This window comes from Lytechinus pictus, chromosome 16, assembly GCF_037042905.1.
Source record: "Lytechinus pictus isolate F3 Inbred chromosome 16, Lp3.0, whole genome shotgun sequence".
NCBI classification, from domain to species: Eukaryota; Metazoa; Echinodermata; class Echinoidea; order Temnopleuroida; family Toxopneustidae; genus Lytechinus; species Lytechinus pictus.
In genome coordinates this window covers 23,565,719-23,584,643 of record NC_087260.1, presented here as the reverse complement: position 1 = coordinate 23,584,643, position 18,925 = coordinate 23,565,719, and the positions used below count along the sequence as shown (strand labels likewise).

Below are 18,925 nucleotides of genomic sequence, written 5' to 3'. Positions count from 1 at the left end.
AAATCAATACCATATTCAAGAATGAGGGGGAAAATGTGTGAACAAGAAAAGGCTGAATTGATACAAAGGCTGGGTACTAGTAAGTACTAGTAAACACCATAGTTTATGCAGATATCATGGTAGAAACAATTAAACACTAGATTTAGGCAATGGCTATTTAAAATCATTCAAAATTTATTTTAATTATTCAAACAACCCATGGTGTGTACCATTCCAACTAATAATCAAAACCAACCGTTTCATTTTTATCATCCATTTTATAATCAGGGTGAACAAAATATTTTCTCATCTGATTTAGAGAATAACGAAATGATATATTGTTCAGTTTTTACACACAAATCAAGTGTCCATACACCATGAAATCTGTATAAATTATATGCAAGTTTAAACATTCCCTACAGGACTTGCACAAAAGGACCTTAACAATGCGGCCGTCAGATGGTAAAACGGTCTATCTAAAAAATCGCTGTTCTGAGAAAAAGGATTTTAAAGTTCAGAGGTTTGAGCTTTTTTATGAGACAGAAATAATGCATTTTTACCAATGGGAAAAGAAGAAGCACAATAAACACTAGTAACTGATGAATTTTAGCTAATTTCGGGGTTTTAATTATGAAATAAATGAGATTTTTGTAGACTTTTGTAGATAGACCGTTTTAACCACAACACATGTATACACTCGTACTACACATCATAAGATGGTAAAATGGTCTATCTTCTAGGTAGACCATTTTACCATCTTACCCCAATGCACACATTCTTCAGCGATTTTCGAGATAGACCATTTTACCATCTGACGTGGCAGTAAACTGGTCTAACTTGAAGATAGACCATTTTACCATCTGACAGCGATGATTCAAGGTTTATGTTTTTTTACCTCCAAACGATATTACCGACAATGGGCTAACTCAAAGATGGACCATTTTACCATCAAATCTGAAGGAAAAATACAAAATAGTACCAAGATAGCGGAAAATTATCTCTAAATCAAGACATGATGGAATTTTCTCGATAGCACCATTGGAAAGAGCGCCCTCACATTACAAGGAAAGTGAATTTACATCAAAAAGTCAAATTTATCGAGTTAGACCGTTTTACCATCTGACGGCCACATGGGAATCTGCAATGAACCTACTTTAAACAGGAAAGATAACAGTAACTCCCAACATGGGTCTGGGGTACATAGGCTTATATCAGTGATAAAGGGATACCAACTCAATTTTAAAGACAATGTGATGATGGTGTCAACGATGATAATAAGGATAGCTGGATTTATAAAGCGCTTTTTGCCTGAGGATACAAAGCGCTGCTATTATCACCCTGGCTTTAGCTCGAGCTACCATCATAAATTTCTTGCTGAAGGAAAACACGCATGGCTAGGATTCGAACCCACGACCCTCTGTTTGAAAGGCAAGTCAGAACCACTCGACCACTGCGTGCCCACTTATGGATGATGAAAATAGGTGATGGTGGTGATGACAATGATGATGACAGTGAGAAATGGTGGTGGTGACGATGATAATCACAATATCACAAGGGCTTTTCAACATGGAATCATTCTGATCTTAAAAGATGCAGAACAGTACTGTGAAATTTTACATAAAATTCGATGAAAATCATTGCAATTGAAGTTTGTACCGATAAAAAAAATGGTAAAGTATGTATGATTGAACTGATATTGTCTCTTATACGAGAATTTGTGATATAACAAATATTTCAAATTACGCAGAAAGAATTTGAAACGTACATTCATTGAATAAAATATGTAAAATCACCTGAACTTATTTTCATGCATGGTGGATATTCATTAAGCATATCTTCATGAAATAATTATTTCATATGATAAAACACAAAAGATAAGATGAACAGTTGACATCACCGATTTGGAAAATAATCCAAACGAGAAAAGATGCATGATTTCACATTTTCATCAGATTTGGTTGAACATTAATCAGTCTGCTTGTTAACATTTGTTCCAATCACCTTGATATTACAATATGTGGAATAGCCCTTTAGCTGTTAGATTGAATAAACACGTTCTTTAATTATGTAATTCCCATAAGCACAAACTTACATTGTGTCTTTGGCTTTCACAGAAATGATACAATCACTTTATACTATTGATGGCTATTCACACATCACAAACAGAAGAATGTATCATAGTTTAAATAGTACACAAAACAATGGAACATACAGTGTATAACTTTATCAACTGATCCTCTGTTTCTTTTTTTTTTCCATACATTTCATAAGTTCCAAAAATAATAAAAATATTCTAATATCAATTCTCTATACAAATTTTCATATAAAATCCTAGCTACTCTGAGTAATCTACTTATTGATATTTCTGATTATTCTTCTACAATGCTGTGTCTTGACCTCTGCTAGGGCGCCCTCTAGTGCTTGAGTCAAGTGAACTAGATTGACTGGGTCTGTTTGTAGTACCTGGATATCTTTCTTTCCACAGTCTTCAGTATGTAGCTTCATCATGATAGTAGGAATGGTTTGATGTCGAAGGGATCGACTGGCAAGCTGCAAACAAGGAGGAATAAAAATGATAAAAAGAATGGAAATTATCAAAAAGTCTAATTATTCCTCTTTACAATGATGTGCCATCTACTGTGATTATGTAATCATGGAATATGCAGTTACCCTGGATATAGGGAAAAGTCAGAAGTGGAATGTTGCAAAATGCATTGTTTCCTAACAAGAGTCTCCACTTCTATAGAATTGTTACCATGCAGGCGGGTGACAATGAATGTTTCGAAGTGTCAACAGTGAAAGGGTGCTTTTTGAATGAATGAAATGTGCTTGAAACTAACATCTCGTCGTTTTTTTTTTTAACTCAACATCCTAAAACTTTTGAAATAACAAGGTTCAACATTATTCCAAACACATTCAATTCATTGTCCAAATGAGAATACACAATGTGTGGATTTTCAGCCATCAATGCATCAACATCATTCAAACTTGGTCCATCCTTGAAACAATTTTTGACATTGCTGCATATTTATCATGTCTGCGCCTTCCATGATAATATTAGCATTACAAATGACATTTGATTGTAAAGAGGAATATTCTTGCTTTCCAGTGATACCACTTTTCATATGATGATGGCACACTAAGATATTTATTACCACTCAAACTTGAGTTGCTGGATTTTTTTTAGGGGTTTATTATCATAGCAAAGCAATATTACTATTTTGCCACACACTAAATAAATGAGATGAAATATATTTTTGATATTTGAATATCTTTTTTTTAATTCATCATTCAAAAATATATATAACTAAGTTTGATCATCACTATGAATACAGAAAAGTCTGCCTAGGTGGCATCTCTTGGGGAAACAGAAATCTGTTCGATGTGGGTAAAATTCAACTTAGAAGATGTAAATAAGTAATGTTTTGCATATTCTGGGGGGTGTTTCATAAAGTTAGTGGGTTACAAGGGAATTAATGAATGAATGGTAATCCTTTCGTGTAGTAAGTGATGCACGCCAAATTTCCATTGGTGCTGACTTAGTTCTGAAGAAATGGATCACCAGTCATTCGTAAAGTCGCGAGCGACTTATGAACAGCTTATGAAACACCCATCTGGTATGAAATAATGCTTCAAGTTAGGTGATTATTCTATTCACAGAAGGTAGATTTACGCTGAGTGTACTCTAATGTACATGTACTTACAATACAATGCAATACAATATAAGTAGTTATATAGCACTCTTCACAGTGACTGTATCACAGCACTTCATAAATGAGAAAAAAAGAAAAATATATACATAAATAACAAGTACTTACCTCTACATCTAGTCTCCATTCCAGGTTATGATAGTGTGGGAGGTCCATTGCCATCTCTCCTAGAATACCCCTAATCTCAGCTCGGTTCTCAATATATAAACCTAGCAGATCTTTGCGTAAATCTTCAGAGAAACCTAATATTGCAATAGAATCCTGGAAATCCAGTTCAGACACCTGCACAAAAAGAAAGGTACACATTTTGTAGTTTTTCATATACAAACATTCTTTTAATCACCTTAAAAGTGGGCATCTTTTAATCACCTTGAAGTCCACTAGAGGGGTACCTCTAATGTAGATTAGTCATGAGATATAGAACTGTGATATATTTGATGAATGAGAATTTTTGGAATGATTTGAGGTAAACTGTGGTTCCTTTGCTACATACAAATTTGTAACATAAATTTTTTTCTGAATAAAGTGATTTATTTGTCATTTGAATAAATAAACTACAAGACTACATAATAAAAATAAGGTATCAAAAAAATCCAGCAACTTGTCAAAAGATGAATTATAATATGAAAAAATATTCTTATACCCTTTGTTAAACTCTATGTAATCTACCATAGCTCAATATATTCTGAATTATCTCTCTTGAATGCTCCCCCTAAAAAATAGAATAACCCAGTATAACTTCAAAAGATTCTGCATTTGTATGACTCCAGGAAACTAATGGATACAGTGGTGCTAAAAAGTTAGTGAACACCACCTAAAAGAAAACATATTTCAAGTGTTCAACATCTGCTATGTTTTAGATATTTAATTAAGAAGTAAGACCTTTAATTAAATATTACATTAAATAAAGTTTGTTTCTCTGGGAATGCCGAACATTGTTGACACTCGGCATGATAGAGAGCATTTTTTGGTGGGGCTCACTAATTATTTAGCACCACTGTATGTTCCATAACTGAAATGTTGTGTTTACCATGAGATTACATATTCTTACCATGAGTCTAGCGCTTTCAGTTAAGAGGTACATAAGGCCTTCCACTCCATGTTTGACCGTCTCAGCATCTACGTTTAGTTTCTCTGCAAGGAGTGAAAAAAAAAAAACATTAGGCATTCTACTAGGATATCAAAAATCAAGATCCACAATAATGGACCATGATGACTTATGGATTGAAAAGGACCAAATTGACTTTACATAGTACACTATGCCCTTATTTATCTGTACAGTTTAGCCAGGTGGGTGTTTCACACAGTATAGCTGTTTGTAAGTTAAAGGACAAGTCCACCCCAACAAAAAGTTGATTTGAACAAATAGAGAAAAATCCAAGAAGCATAACACTAAAAATTTCATCAAAATCGGATGTAAAATAGGAAAGTTATGACATTTTTAAGTTTTGCTAAATTTCACAAAACAGTTATATGCACATCCTAGTCGGTATGCAAATGAAGGGACTGATGACGTCACTCACTATTTCTTTTGTATTCTATTATATGAAATCTGAAATATGTTAATTTTCTCCACATCGGAAGGTGAAATAAGTTTTCTTCCTTCATGAACATGGGGAATTACAATTGTTATAACATTTTATGGTTCAGTAAAACTGGTACTTATTGTCAAATCTGTAAAAATGGAAATAATGTATAATTCGAACAAAAAACAAAAGAAATAGTGAGTGAGGGACATCATCAACTCCCTCATTTGCGTGTTGCCGAGTTGTGCATATAACTGTTTTGTGAAAATTAAGCAAAACTTTAAAATGTCATAACTTTCTTATTTTACATCCGATTTTGATGAAATTTTCAACGTTATTCTTGTTTGATTTTTCTCTATTGATTCAAATCAACATTTTTCTGGGGTGGACTTGACCTTTAAGAGCGACTTTAAGAATGAAGTGAACCTTTCTTACGAGCTAAATAATCAGCAATGAACATTTAATGATGAATATCATTTACCACAAGGATCACCAGTCATTCTTAAAGTCACTCTTAACTTACAAAGAGCTTTCTGAAACAGAACCCAAGGCCAACATACCTCAATATGTATACAGAAAAGAGCTAGAGATGTTGTTAATTTTGCATCATATTTTATTATAATAATCCTGTGCTAATAAAGAAAATCAATTTAGAATCATCCACAACCCAAAAGAAATACATGTAGATATCAAAAACAAAGCTTTCTCCCCAACAAATTTCCATTTAAATTGTGACCTATTACATTATGTCATTACAATATGTACAAAATGTATTACTGTACACAGGTGTGGCCAAATTATTTCCAAAAACCCCCTTAACAAGTTTTCTCTGTGTGCAAAATAACCCCCTAAATAAGTTTTTCGTGATCTTCATTAACACATTTTGGAACCTAAACAAGTTGTCGCCAGAATATGACCCCTAAAAAAGTTTTGTCTTCTTGCTAACAATATATTAAATATAGACAAAACTATATTCATGGGTATTGCATACCCCCAGTGCAGTTTGGGTTAAAATACCATAATCAGGAAGAACCTGAACACTTTTCAGAAACGAGGAGGAAAAAGCCCGAGGAAAAAACATACCCTAAACAAGTTTGGCTAGTCTTAGAAACAAAAAAGGCTTTGGAAAAAAACAAATACCCTAAATACATTTGACCCCATGATTGACCATTGACCAGTCTTGCAAACCACCCTTATTTTTGAAAATCTGTGTTTTTGATACCCTTATCGAGTGAACGCGCAGCCCGCGTCCAAAACTGAAAAAACATCCCTTTAAACACGTTTTCGGTCATGCGTGTATACAGTAATATATTTGACTGGCCCCCCGGGGTCTGGAGGGGGGGGCAGACAAACAAAGTCGAGATGTATTTGATAGATGACAAGTTATAACTTACGTGCTGCACCCTGATAGACTTTCTGTGTGATGCCTTTCCTCATAAACTCAATCGCAATCCTGCAAAATTCCTGGAGAACTGTTTTAAAGACAAAAAAGAAGAAAATTCAATGTACATTAAAGAATACAAGCAAAGAGAGGAGAGAGAGAGGGGAAAAAGACAGGATAGTTGAAGGGGTACTCTGGGCTTTATTGTATCTAAATAAATGGATCAAAATTCACCGAGGAAATCACAGAGAATGTCATCAAAATCTGATAATGAATTTATTGAATGAATATATGCAATAGTATGCTTATAAAGTTATTTCCCCACTTTCCTTTTTTTATCTTAAAGTTGAATTAAGAAGACGATTCCAAATATTGAGATATTTACATTAATAGCAACCTTACAACCCCCCAAACACTAATAGGTGATTCGACCCCCCATTTTCTTTTTTCAAAATAGTGAATTTGAACGATTTATCCCTACCCATTTTCCCTGAGTTCGCTCCTGCAATGCCTACCGAGACGGGTGTTCTTTGAGTGTGACGTCACCGGGGGGTATTCGGTCCCGGTTTAGTAAACAAGGCAGTGCCGTTTTGTGTACTACTATGGAATAACTGCAGTTGAAGTTGTATCTGCGAGCCATAGAACTTGCAAAGAGGAAATGATTAAAATATTTGTGGCCGTACTATTATTCCAAATATGTGAATTCCCTCAGAATGATACCATAGACCCTAAAGGAATAATTTCAAGGTGAATAATATGAAATTTGATCGAGATCTTCTCACCAGTCGATAACGTAGCAGACGTGTTATTATGACATATTTATCCGCGTGTGACGCGGCTCTTGCAAAAAAACACAGTTGGTTGCGGAATTGCTTTGTGCCGACCGGCCGCCCGCTCCGGCGCAGCTAGCTGTCGAGCTACCGTACCGTTCTTGTTGTCTTCAACCATAGAGATGTATACTAATTAATATCTTTCTGTCTTCAACTCACTTCCGAATTGCGTTTGTATGTGTGACGGTGACCCCTAGCGTAATTAAATATAGAAAACAACTCAGAAGGCCGAGAAAGAATACTATACGTTTGGTTCAAGATTGTTCTGTGGAATGAGCTATGAGTGGAAATGATCCAGAGGATATAAAAGTGGAGTCAAAGACAAAAGAAAAGAAGAAAAAACGCCAGGGGATCGCTGCACGGCCATGAACTAAGTCGACATACCAGACCATAACAGTACACTCAATGCCTGGGTGTTGTGTGTACTAGTATTATGCGTTCAACGCGCGCTGAGCTAGCCGCCGGAATTACTTTCCAGCTACTCACTTGATTGAACATCGTGATAAAATAAATGAGAAATAGTGAAAATATCATTCAATAACTCACTGTTTGCTATCTTACATCATGATTGAAGAGTTCATGGTGGTTATTCATAATGTTTTTTATACAGGGAAAGTAAAGATTTGTACATATCAGTCCTATTTATTTGATTTGAGTTGCTTTGAAAAAAAAAAGTAAAATATCTTTCTCTCTCTGCATAGCATTTCTGTATGACATTCAGGCACCTCTTATACTAAATTCCCCCCGGTGACGTCACACTCCGAGTGACTTTTCTGTACACTCGTCTCTCGGGCTCTGACAGGTGGCTAATTTCATAGACTTTCAAAGCAAAATATCGAGAAGGCAGAGGATTATTGTGACATGCTATGTGTTTGAACAACTTATATATACTATATATTGTATGTAGAACCTATATTTATGGAAACTCACCCCCTTCTTAATTCAACTTTAATCATATTTGATACTTTCAAAAGTATGTGTATGATATGTCCCCCTTGAAACAAAATATGTTTGTAAGCTGAAGCAATGATTATTTTACACATTAAATCAGTTGCAAATCCAATATTGTTCATTCTAATAGGACAAAACTTGAAAAAAATATGAATTCATATAATAAAATACAACAGAATGGGTGGGGATATGAAATCATCAGCTTGTTCATTGGATATAATAATAATAATAATAAGATAGCGCTTATCACAAAGAATGTCTGTGAGCGCTTAAGGAAAATAAATAGAAAGACAAGAAATTCCAGCTAAAATTAATTATACATGTTGACAGTTGAAAGTAGACAGTTGAAGCTACATATGCTAAGGACGATCTATTTAACGAAAAGGTGAGTTTTTAACATAGATTTGAATTTGTCAGTTGAGTCTGCTTGTTTTATGCTCTGAGGTAGGTTGTTCCAAAGTTGAGGGGATGCTGAATAAAAAGATCGGGCACCATAAGACTGGGTGTTGATGGCAGGAACTTCTAAGAGTGATTTTTTGCATGAGCGCAAGTTGCGGGAGGGTGAGTATTCTGATATTAACTGTTGAAGATAGACTGGAGCTGATTTTATCAAACATTGGAAAGTAAGCAAGAGGATCTTAAAATCAATTCGTTCACGAACCCTTAGCATATGAAGCTCCCTTAGCAGTGGAGTGACAGACTCACGTGAGCGACGTTTAGCAATAATAAGCCTAGCTGCTGAATTTTGTATTCTCTGCAGTTTGTTAATTTGTGTATCAGGTAGACCATACAGAAGACTGTTGCAAAAGTCAATGCGAGACATGACCAGTGCCTGAACAAGCCTCTGGGTGGTGTTTTTTGTAAGAAATTGACGGATGCTACCGATTTTATGCAATGCAAACGAGGCAGATCTGCATACGTTGTTCACATGGGTCTTTAGAGACATATTATTATCAAACATGACCCCTAGGTTTCTAGCAGCCGTAGAGCATTCTATATCAGTACCATCAAAAGAAATATCGCCAATCGGACTACAAGTCCTATGCCTGCTAACAAAGTGTAAACATTCTGTTTTACTTTCATTTAACTTTAATCCACTCTGTATGGACCAATTCTTAATGTCTGTAAAACATGCACTGAGTCTTTGTAGCGCCACAGCGTGGTCCTCCTTCTTCAACACAAGGTAAATTTGAGTGTCATCTGCATAAGTCATACATGATATTCCATGGTGTTTGATGACATCCTCTAATGAAGATGAGAAGAGTGTAAATGCTATCGGACCGATGACGGACCCTTGAGGTACTCCGAAGTTAGAAGAGCTGACAATCAATTCAGAGCCATTAACAAAAACAGACTGGGTTCTATTAGCGAGGTAAGAACGAAACCATTCCAGGGCTGAGTTGTCAAGTCCAAATCTTTCATGTAAACGACTTAGAAGGGCATCATGAAGACATTGATAGAGCTGTTTTACCAAAATAATGCAAAACTTTAAAATGTTATAACTTTGTTATTTGTTGTCTAATTTTGATGAAATTTTCATTTTTGTTTGTTTGTCTGATTTTACTTTATCTGTTCAAATCATTTTATTTTCAGCCTGGAGTACTCCTTTAACAAAAAGAGATAGAGAGGACAGTGAGATGTAAAGGAAAGTTCTGGAATTACCAAGATACAAAATTATATATTTCAACTTGGTTTTGGAATTTTATTCCTCAATGCGGAGTTGCTCTCTATGCTGACAAGGTTATATTCATTCATCTAAAGTACATGGTTATGATTAAAGGTAAATGCCAGTTTTGGTAACGATCTCAAAATGACTTTTTACAGAATCCAATATAATGACCACCCAAGTGTCTGTTTGTATGAATAAAAAATATGTGCCAAAGGATTCTGGAAGAAATTGTGTAATTGCTGAGAAATAAGCAAAATAAGCGCGGATTTGGGCACTTCCGTTGGGTCTTTATTCCAGCAATTATAATATACTGTCCCACGTGTGTCTATCTGTGTTGGCGATCTTCAGTGTGATCGTTTTTCAGCTTAGATTTTATGATTTCACAGAGTTCAGTTTATGTAACTGTACCAGATCTAGATCCACGATGATATAGTAATATTTAACCTTGGTTTTACAGACTTTCTCACGAAATCAGTGTTTACTGCAACTACTATCATTTAGCTTTCACATTGTCCTCAGTATGTATATGTACATACATGTAGCCCCTGTGTGCTGAATTTTTGGACATCTTTAAAAAATTTCTCTTGACCTATTGGATAATGTTCATGCACAGTACTGTAGATACAAACGTTGCATGAAGTGAACACTGAAGAAGACCCAGAGGCTCAGGTTTAAAATTTTGATAACTAAAAATATGGCAATGGGTATAGAAAGACAGAATCCTTCAATGTTAGCTTTGGGAACGGGAGCTTCAATAAGTCCAATCTGGATTTACAGAAAGTCTGAACAGACCTTGGTTCAAATCGTTCCTGCCTGAAATCTGTGGGAATTCAGGCCTATAACTATAAGCTCAGGATTCTTTTTTTTTATTTCTACAGGTTTTTGTTCAGAAACGTCATTGCTAAGTAATGCTATGGAAAGATATGAACAAATTGTTGGTGTTGGAGAGCAACATACATGTACAAGAGATAAATTTACGGTGTAGAGTTATCATGACTTTTTTGGCAATTAAATAACAGATTATTTCAATTCACATGTTCTAATAAATGAGTGATACATAAGAAGAGATGTTAACATACTACTGGTTCTTTCAAGCTACTTACTGAAGGAGTACATGTAGGCAAGACTAACATTCAGCTTGCACAGAGTATTGGGGATACTTCATTATTAAATCGGCTCAAGGATTAAACATGTAATGTTGGAGCAACAAGTATTCCCACATTCAATATATTGACATTTTTTTTATCTAGACCCATAGTGTATACCCTTGCAAATCAGACTCAAGGCTAATGTTAATCATGTATTGCTACACGAAAAGATACAATGTACCCTTCTTCTGCATTTTAATGTTTTGACACCCTTATTACTTTACGTATGTTACGTGACTAATTGGACATACATCCACTTGCACCCACTCTAGGGGGCACCGGGACCCCAATAAGGTTGAAAAAAATCTGCCAGAGTAGTCAGACTTTCAAACACCACAAACATTTAATCAAGATTTGTACCTTAGATATATAATTAGTGAAATATAAACTGCAATAACAAATAACGAATTTCACTCAATAAAGTTCATAACTGAAAGATAAAAAAATCACAAGACAATTCACCCCGCTGACACTAAGACAGTCATCATTGTGTGCATTTGTGTGTTATCGCGTATCGCAGGTGCCAACTTTCTACAAATGCACCACCCTCTACAGTGCGTATTAAAAAAACGGGACAGATTTGAAGTCTATAAAATATTTGTTTCAAATTATAATGTCTATATTTTGGTGTTAATAGGTGCTCTGAAGTCTTATCTTTCAGATGCAATTTAAAAATAGTTTCGTTCATGCTTGAGCGAACAGGGAATGTTTTTGTCTAGGGTTAAAAATGAGGCTTGCGCCAAAATGGCATAAATTGATAAATATGATGATCAGACTTTTTGCTAATCAGCAGACTTCCTCTTAAACTTTTCATTTTCTTTGCCATAATTTTTGAATTATGCAGTCAAAATTTATTTTCAAATCTGTTTATTTGCTTGAATTGTTCTGTTGATTGTTTCTTTTTAATATGTTCTCTTTTAGCTATGAATATTCCTTCTTTATTAAAAAGCAAAAACAATTTTTTTCAACCGTGGTATGGGAGAGTGTATTTTTTTTCTTCAAATCCTTTCATTGTGTGCTACAAAGGCTATGGTGCCTTTAAACAGTGGAATACAGATGGGCGGGGCTCGGGGATGCTCCCCCCAAATAAAAAAAAACATGACCAAGAAAAAAGTGGAAAGGAAATAAAAGGAAAGATAGAAAGTGAAATATTATTTATTTTCTGAATATTATGTCAAAAATCTATCACAAAATTTGATGTTTTAATAAAAAAGTGGAAATTTTTGTTTGCTCGCTTTGCTCACTCACAACTTTTTAATACATTTTACCCAATCTGCCATATCTAGCTCCTTCAAAATATTGACTCAATACCCCCATTGCCATTGAAATACATGAATCCTTTCCTATTTATCCTGTCAAGCACATAACTTGGTCAAGGAATCAATAAACCCTTAAAAATAGGATGCATGTCTTTTATAAAAGGTACCATAACATAATTTTGTTTCACATAATAAAAGGTTTGAACAATTACAAGTTCTCTCAATTAATAATGCAAATGTTCTTGCTCGGGTTGACAAAAAGTCTTCTTTTCTTACTTATGATGGAAATTCAAAGGTAAAAGAAGTTTAAATGAAAAAAAATGATTTAAGTAAATAAATGAATTTGTAAATGAAATTTGACAGCATATTTCGAAAATCATTGCAAAGATAATGAAAAGGTTAAGAGGAAGTCTGCTGATTAGCAAGAAGTCTGATCATCAAATTTCTAATTTCTTACATTTTGGCGCAAGCCTTTTTTTGAACCCCCGACAAAAACGTTCAGTGTTCACTCAAGCATGAACAAAATTAATTTTTTTAAATGGCATTTCAAAGATAAGATTTTAGAGCATAGAACATCAAAATATAGATATCATAATTTGAAACAAATTTTTTATAGGCTTCAAAACTGTCCCGCTTTTTTTTATACGCACTGTATAGGCCTACTGTATGCACTATTGTCACCCATGTCTACGGGGTCAATACTTAAATATGTTTTGACCTCATAGTTTCTGAGACTGAGTAGTATCAATTATTTAGTTATTTATTTATTCATTTTATTTATCTAAATATTTATTTATTTACTTATTTATTTATTCATTTCATTGCAACCATCACAGTTGGATTATTGACAATAATAAAAATGGCACCATTAAATAAACAATTACAAAAATAATTGAATAATTAAAGACGGTTGAAAATACATACTGTACGTTAATTATTCAGATCACAAGGGCAATGATCAGCATGGATAAATTCAGAAAGAACAAGGAACAAAAACAAAGAAGAAATATAACAGAAAAAAGAAATGGGAATAAAAAAAGAAAGTAAGAAGAATCAGGGAAAGGAAAATTATACAAACAGGTGAATATGAAATATCTAAAAAGTTGACATTATACTCAAATGAAACAAGGAGGTGGGAAACAACCTGAACAATATTTCTTCAAAATGGTCATTTAGAAAATAAACCACATCGTTTGGAAGAGATTATAGGTGATAAAGGGAGGGATACAAGTTGTAATAAGAAAAACAAGTCAGAACAAAAAAAGTACAATGTGATGGATAAGAAAGAAGAAACAAAAAGGAGGAGGAAAAGGAGAAGAGGAAGAAGAAGAAGAAGGAAAAGGAGGGAGAAGAAGAAGAGGAGGAGGAGGAGGAAGAATTAAAGTAGGAGGAAAAAACAAGAGAGGATTAAAAGAGGAAAATGGAGACGAGAACATAACTAATTGACCTGGAAAATATAATTGTTATTGTACATTATCCCTCTTTCAAACATAAACAGATTTAATTTGAAAGTAGATCTTGGGAATACGAAATAAAGTCTGAAAGATTCTACAATAGTCGAAAGATTGGTCGATGTTCAAAATCAAATAAATCACTCCAATGTGACGTCTAACCCGTGACTGTGTGAGAGACTACACTTGCTATTGTTGGTTTTAAAAATTGGCAAGGGAAACTGTTTTCTGTTTTAAAATTAATATGTTAGTGCTAGATCCCGATCAAGATATAGTCACTCATTCAATGAACAAGGCACTCACACGTATTGCGAGGTTAGTATTAGTACTAACCTCGCACCACGAACCGCGTTTGGCAGTGGATTTCTAACTAGTGGGTCGCGCGTGCTGGGATCTCACTTCTTGGGTCCACAACACACGACTTCTATGGCTTGATTTTTCTGTGCGCAGTGGCATGTAATGAACCCTTGATCATAACCTTGTGAACAAGGTTATGATCTAGTCAGTGCTTGCACTGTTGCAGTTCTTCTTCTTCCTGTTACTGCAGGCAAACTCCTCAATTGGGATATAATTGCTGCAGGCGTGTGTGGCTAGTGATGAATTTGAATTAATGGTGTGCCCCCCGGATGAAAGTAGACATTTGAATTTTGTTTAGCCTTGTCTTAAAACCATCGACCGATTTAGCTTCACGTATGTCTACTGGTAGCAGATTCCATTCTGCCATAGTCCTCGGAAGGAAGGAGTACTTGAAGCAATCTTTTTTTTATGTTGTTGGTCGGGAGAAAGAGATTGACGATGATTTCCGTGTCCTGACAGAATTTTGAGAGGGAGTTGTTAAGTATCGACCTACGTTGATTGAAGCACTGTGATTTACAGATTTATATAAAAGTGTAAGTCTTGAGATGGCTCTTCTATCTTCGAGAGATTTCCATTCAAGTGACTTCAGCATCTGGGAAACACTACTGGTTCTCCTGTGATCTTTACAGACGAATCTAGCTGCTCTTCGTTGAACTGCTTCTAGTCTACTGATCTGGTCTTTCGTGTACTATTAACCCAGAGAGCTCCAGCCCGCGTAGCGGGCTGGAGCCCAGACGCTCAGTGTGCAAACGGGCATTAAGGTGAGAGTACCGTGAAGTTTGGTCAAAATAATTTTGATAATACATAATTAAAACAGAAATTAAGCACTTACCACGATTGTATGGATGATAGTCTAACGAGTGGCAGTTTCCTGACATCGAGGCACAGACTGGAACCTCAAAAAACGATCAGTTCTGTCGCGGTGGCTCTCCTTCTTTCAAAATTCATAGCAAAATGGCCGTTCGAGAGGGTGTAGGGCGCATGCGCGAATTTGACAAAGTCTATATGCGCTAGTGCTATACTAGCCTCGGTCTCGATCGGCCATTTTGTGTTGAATTCTGAAAGAGGAGAGCTACCGCGACAGAACTGATCGTTTTTTGAGGTTCCAGTCTGTGCCTCGATGTCAGGAAACTGCCACTCGTTAGACTATCATCCATACAATCGTGGTAAGTGCTTAATTTCTGTTTTAATTATGTATTATCAAAATTATTTTGACCAAACTTCACGGTACTCTCACCTTAATGCCCGTTTGCACACTGAGCGTCTGGGCTCCAGCCCGCTACGCGGGCTGGAGCTCTCTGGGTTAGTGTACTATGGGTCCCACACAGAAGCACAGTACTCCAACTTTGGACGTACTAACACTTTATAGGCTGTTTCTTTTACATTACGGGGGCAACTATACAAGTTTCTTCGAAGGAGGCCTAAAACCCTATTCGCTTTGAATATGGTAGTATTAACATGATCCGACCAGGTTAATTTGCTATTTATCTCGACACCTAAGTAATTGTGACTTGTGACAACATTTAGTCGTTTCCCATTCATATCATAGGTGGTTAGAAGGGGTTTCCTTTTTATGAGTGACGTGCATGACATGACACTTATCGGTGTTAAATCTCATTTGCCATGTAGCTTCCCAGTTACACAGGGTATTTATGTCCTGTTGTAGATGTGCACCGATGTGCAGCGCAGGGACGTACCGGATACTGAACTAACAACAAAAATAGTGTGTGGGACTGAAATTAATTCTCTTCCTCAAGACTACCGGCGCAAAGATGTCTTAATGATTTAGATTAGGGGTAGTTTCTCTAACCAATTAAGTTTTTATTAATATATTTACCACTGCTGTCCACATTGGCAAGGAAGCTAAGATGCTCCTTGTGTTCATCGTCAAGAAACAGCAACATTTTGGTCAATTTGTCTCGGCCAAGGAAAGTCGAGATAGATAGGTAAATACGATCCGCCGCGCCTCCCCGTAGTATAGTCTTCAATTCAGTCTAACGTTAGTCTTCAATATGTGGAAAGCCACATCAGTGGTGGAATTAAGACTAGTGACGACAGCATGAAGAGGGGGGGGGGGGGGGAGTGATGTAATCATGGCCCTAGGAAACGGGGTACTGAAGCACCTCCAAAGATTTGTTTTGGGGGGCGGGGGTGCTGCTCCCGGCCCAATTAATATTTTCAGATTCGGTCAAAAACTGAATCCAACACCCCCCTCCCCAGGCCCTGAGGCACGCCAACCACATAGCCTAATTGGGTAGGTCATGCGAGGGGAATTCGTTATTGGGGGATGAGGGCCCTTGGAGAAGAGGGAGCCAAGGGGCATGCTTGATTTTTTTTTGCCTCCGATCGGATCGATATAGGTGAATCTGTCATCACCCATCACAAGGTAAATGATTTTCCTATATAGTTATAGATCGGAATGATCGCTATGAGATCCTAAAACGTTAAAGATTAATGTCCATTTCTCATTGTTTTGGGGGGGTTACACTTCGTAATTCCGAAACACGTAAATTGCCTATACCTCGATGTTCGTTAATCCGAACATTTGTGGCGTTATTCCGACGGTTCGTTATTCCGAAGGTTCGATAATCCGAAAACGAAATAAGGTTCGTTGTTCCGAAGCTTCGATAATCCGAAAACGAAATAAGGTTCGTTGTTCCGAAGGTTCGTTAATCCGAAAACGAAATAAGGTTCGTTGTTCCGAAGGTTCGTTAATCCGAAAACGAAATAAGGTTCGTTTTTCCGAAGGTTCGTGAATCCGAAAACGAAATAACGTTCGTTTTTCCGAAGGTTCGTTAATCCGAAAACGAAATAAAGTTCGTTTTTCCGAAGGCTCGTTAATCCGAAAACGAAATAAGGTTCGTTGTTCCGAAGGTTCGTTAATCCGAAAACGAAATAAGGTTCGTTAATCCGAAAACAAAATAAGGTTCGTTAATCCGAAAAATGAAAACCGGGAAAGCAGAGGTAGAGGCAAGGGGGGGCGGGGGACACTGTTGCCGTTCAATTGTTATGAGGATGGGAAGGCAAGGGCGGCCGAACGAATTTTCGTTTGGGGGGTAAAGCCAAAAAATGAAACTCATACGTCAAAATGGGCACTTTGGTGATATTTTCACCTTAAGATTATCATCTGCTTGAAGTCATTGTGTGTTTGATAGTGATTAAGTAGAGAAAAACTTTTTTGAAGTGACTTCTTATTATGGCAAAATGTATATTTAGGGTTTATTTTTCGGGAGAAAGTATAATGAGCGAGCGGCTTGGTATAAAAAAAATTTAAAGGTGAAGTTGTAAAACTCGTTTAGGGGTCAATTATTCTTAAAATGGCATTATTGCGAGGTGTTGCGAGCGTAAATCACAAGCTAAAACTTAAGGGAATTTCAATAAAAAATGAAAATAAGTTTTTAAAAATCCGAGCAGGATTAACTAAAGAATTAACACGAGCGCAAAACGCGAGCTCGGCGCGAGCTTAAACATACTTACCAGAAAAGGAACCTGTTAAAGAAAGCATTTAGTGACATCTTTATGATACATAATTTCTCCAATCGAATAATTGAGAGTGCGAAGCGCAAGCTGAAAATTTGCAATATTCCAGCCTGAAAACTTAACTTGTATACTTTTAAAAGAGTATTTTATTTCGAAAAACAGCATATTTATTTTTGAAAAAGGAACTTTCCCATTTTGGAAAAATATGCATTTCCCTGTTTTTTATTTCATTTTTGGGGTGCAAGTGCCTCCTGCCTCCCTCCCAGCGGATCCAACTTTTGTCAAATAGGGGGGGGGGGCAAATTTTTTTTCAGCCATATTTTCCTCGATCGGCAGCTTGATTTTTGTTTGTTTCTTTGAAAGGGTAGTCCTAACAGTCAATAATTAGCTTTATATTTATAAAATAAAGTAAATATGTAATAACATGATAAACCCTTTTTAAATAATGCGAGCGCGAGCTATATTTTTTTAAATATGATGGGCAATATGTTTGTGATCTTCAAAACGAGATGCCTATGTAACTAGATGATAACTGCTAGCAAGAAGCGCGAACAGAAATTTTAAATATAAGCTCTGACCTGATCTAAAGGGGACACTTTAAGAACTTTTAGCAGTTAGCCATGAAGACGATGCGTGTTTTTAAACCAGTGGCGGCGGAACGTGTTTTCCTTTTTTTTTGGGGGGGGGGGCATAGCCAAAAAAGGGGCCAATAGGGGGCATTTTGGTGCAAACGGATATTTTCGCCATAAGATTATCATCTGTGTAAAGAGGTTGTTTGTTTTGTAGTAATTAAGTTGAGCAAAATTGTTTAAGTGATCTCTGATTGATAAGTTATATATTTACGTTTCATTTCTGCGAGCGTAGCGAGCAAGCGGTTTGGGAGGAAAAAATCAAATCTGAAGATGTAAAATTCACATTTTTGGTCAATTACTGTTAAAAGGGCATCATTGTGAGATGTTGCGAGCGGATCACGTGCTCAAACTTTTGGAAACTTCATGTAGGCCTAAAATGATAATAATGATATCCAGGGAAGCCACTTCAGTTCTGAAAACTGTTCTCCCAGCTATTATTATCACGGATAGCTGGGCTGCCTAGGCGCCCAAAGGAAGGCATTAACGAATTTCTACCGGGTACCCATTCACCTCACCTGGGTTGAGTGCAGCACAGTGTGAATAAATTTCTTG

The 18,925-nt window shown here is 36.1% G+C and overlaps 1 protein-coding gene across 3 annotated transcripts; it reads right to left on the bottom strand.

The window, feature by feature from the left end:
• Window positions 1-154: 154 nt before the first annotated feature.
• Window positions 155-16,251, bottom strand: LOC129279049 (COMM domain-containing protein 2-like). 3 transcript variants are annotated; one of them, XR_010295990.1, is made up of 6 exons: window positions 16,099-16,248; window positions 6,610-6,687; window positions 4,741-4,823; window positions 3,798-3,971; window positions 1,186-2,529; window positions 155-451 (listed from the first exon to the last, which is right to left on the bottom strand). XR_010295990.1 is itself a non-coding variant. In XM_064110890.1 (5 exons), the coding sequence occupies exons 1-5, from the start codon at window positions 16,163-16,165 to the stop codon at window positions 2,329-2,331; spliced, it is 603 nt and encodes a 200-aa protein (XP_063966960.1). In that variant the 5' UTR covers window positions 16,166-16,251; the 3' UTR covers window positions 155-2,328. The 3 variants fall into 3 exon arrangements, 1 of the variants encoding a protein (XP_063966960.1); XR_010295991.1 differs by having other exon boundaries at window positions 155-708; window positions 1,478-2,529; XM_064110890.1 differs by having other exon boundaries at window positions 155-2,529; window positions 16,099-16,251.
• Window positions 16,252-18,925: the final 2,674 nt, after the last annotated feature.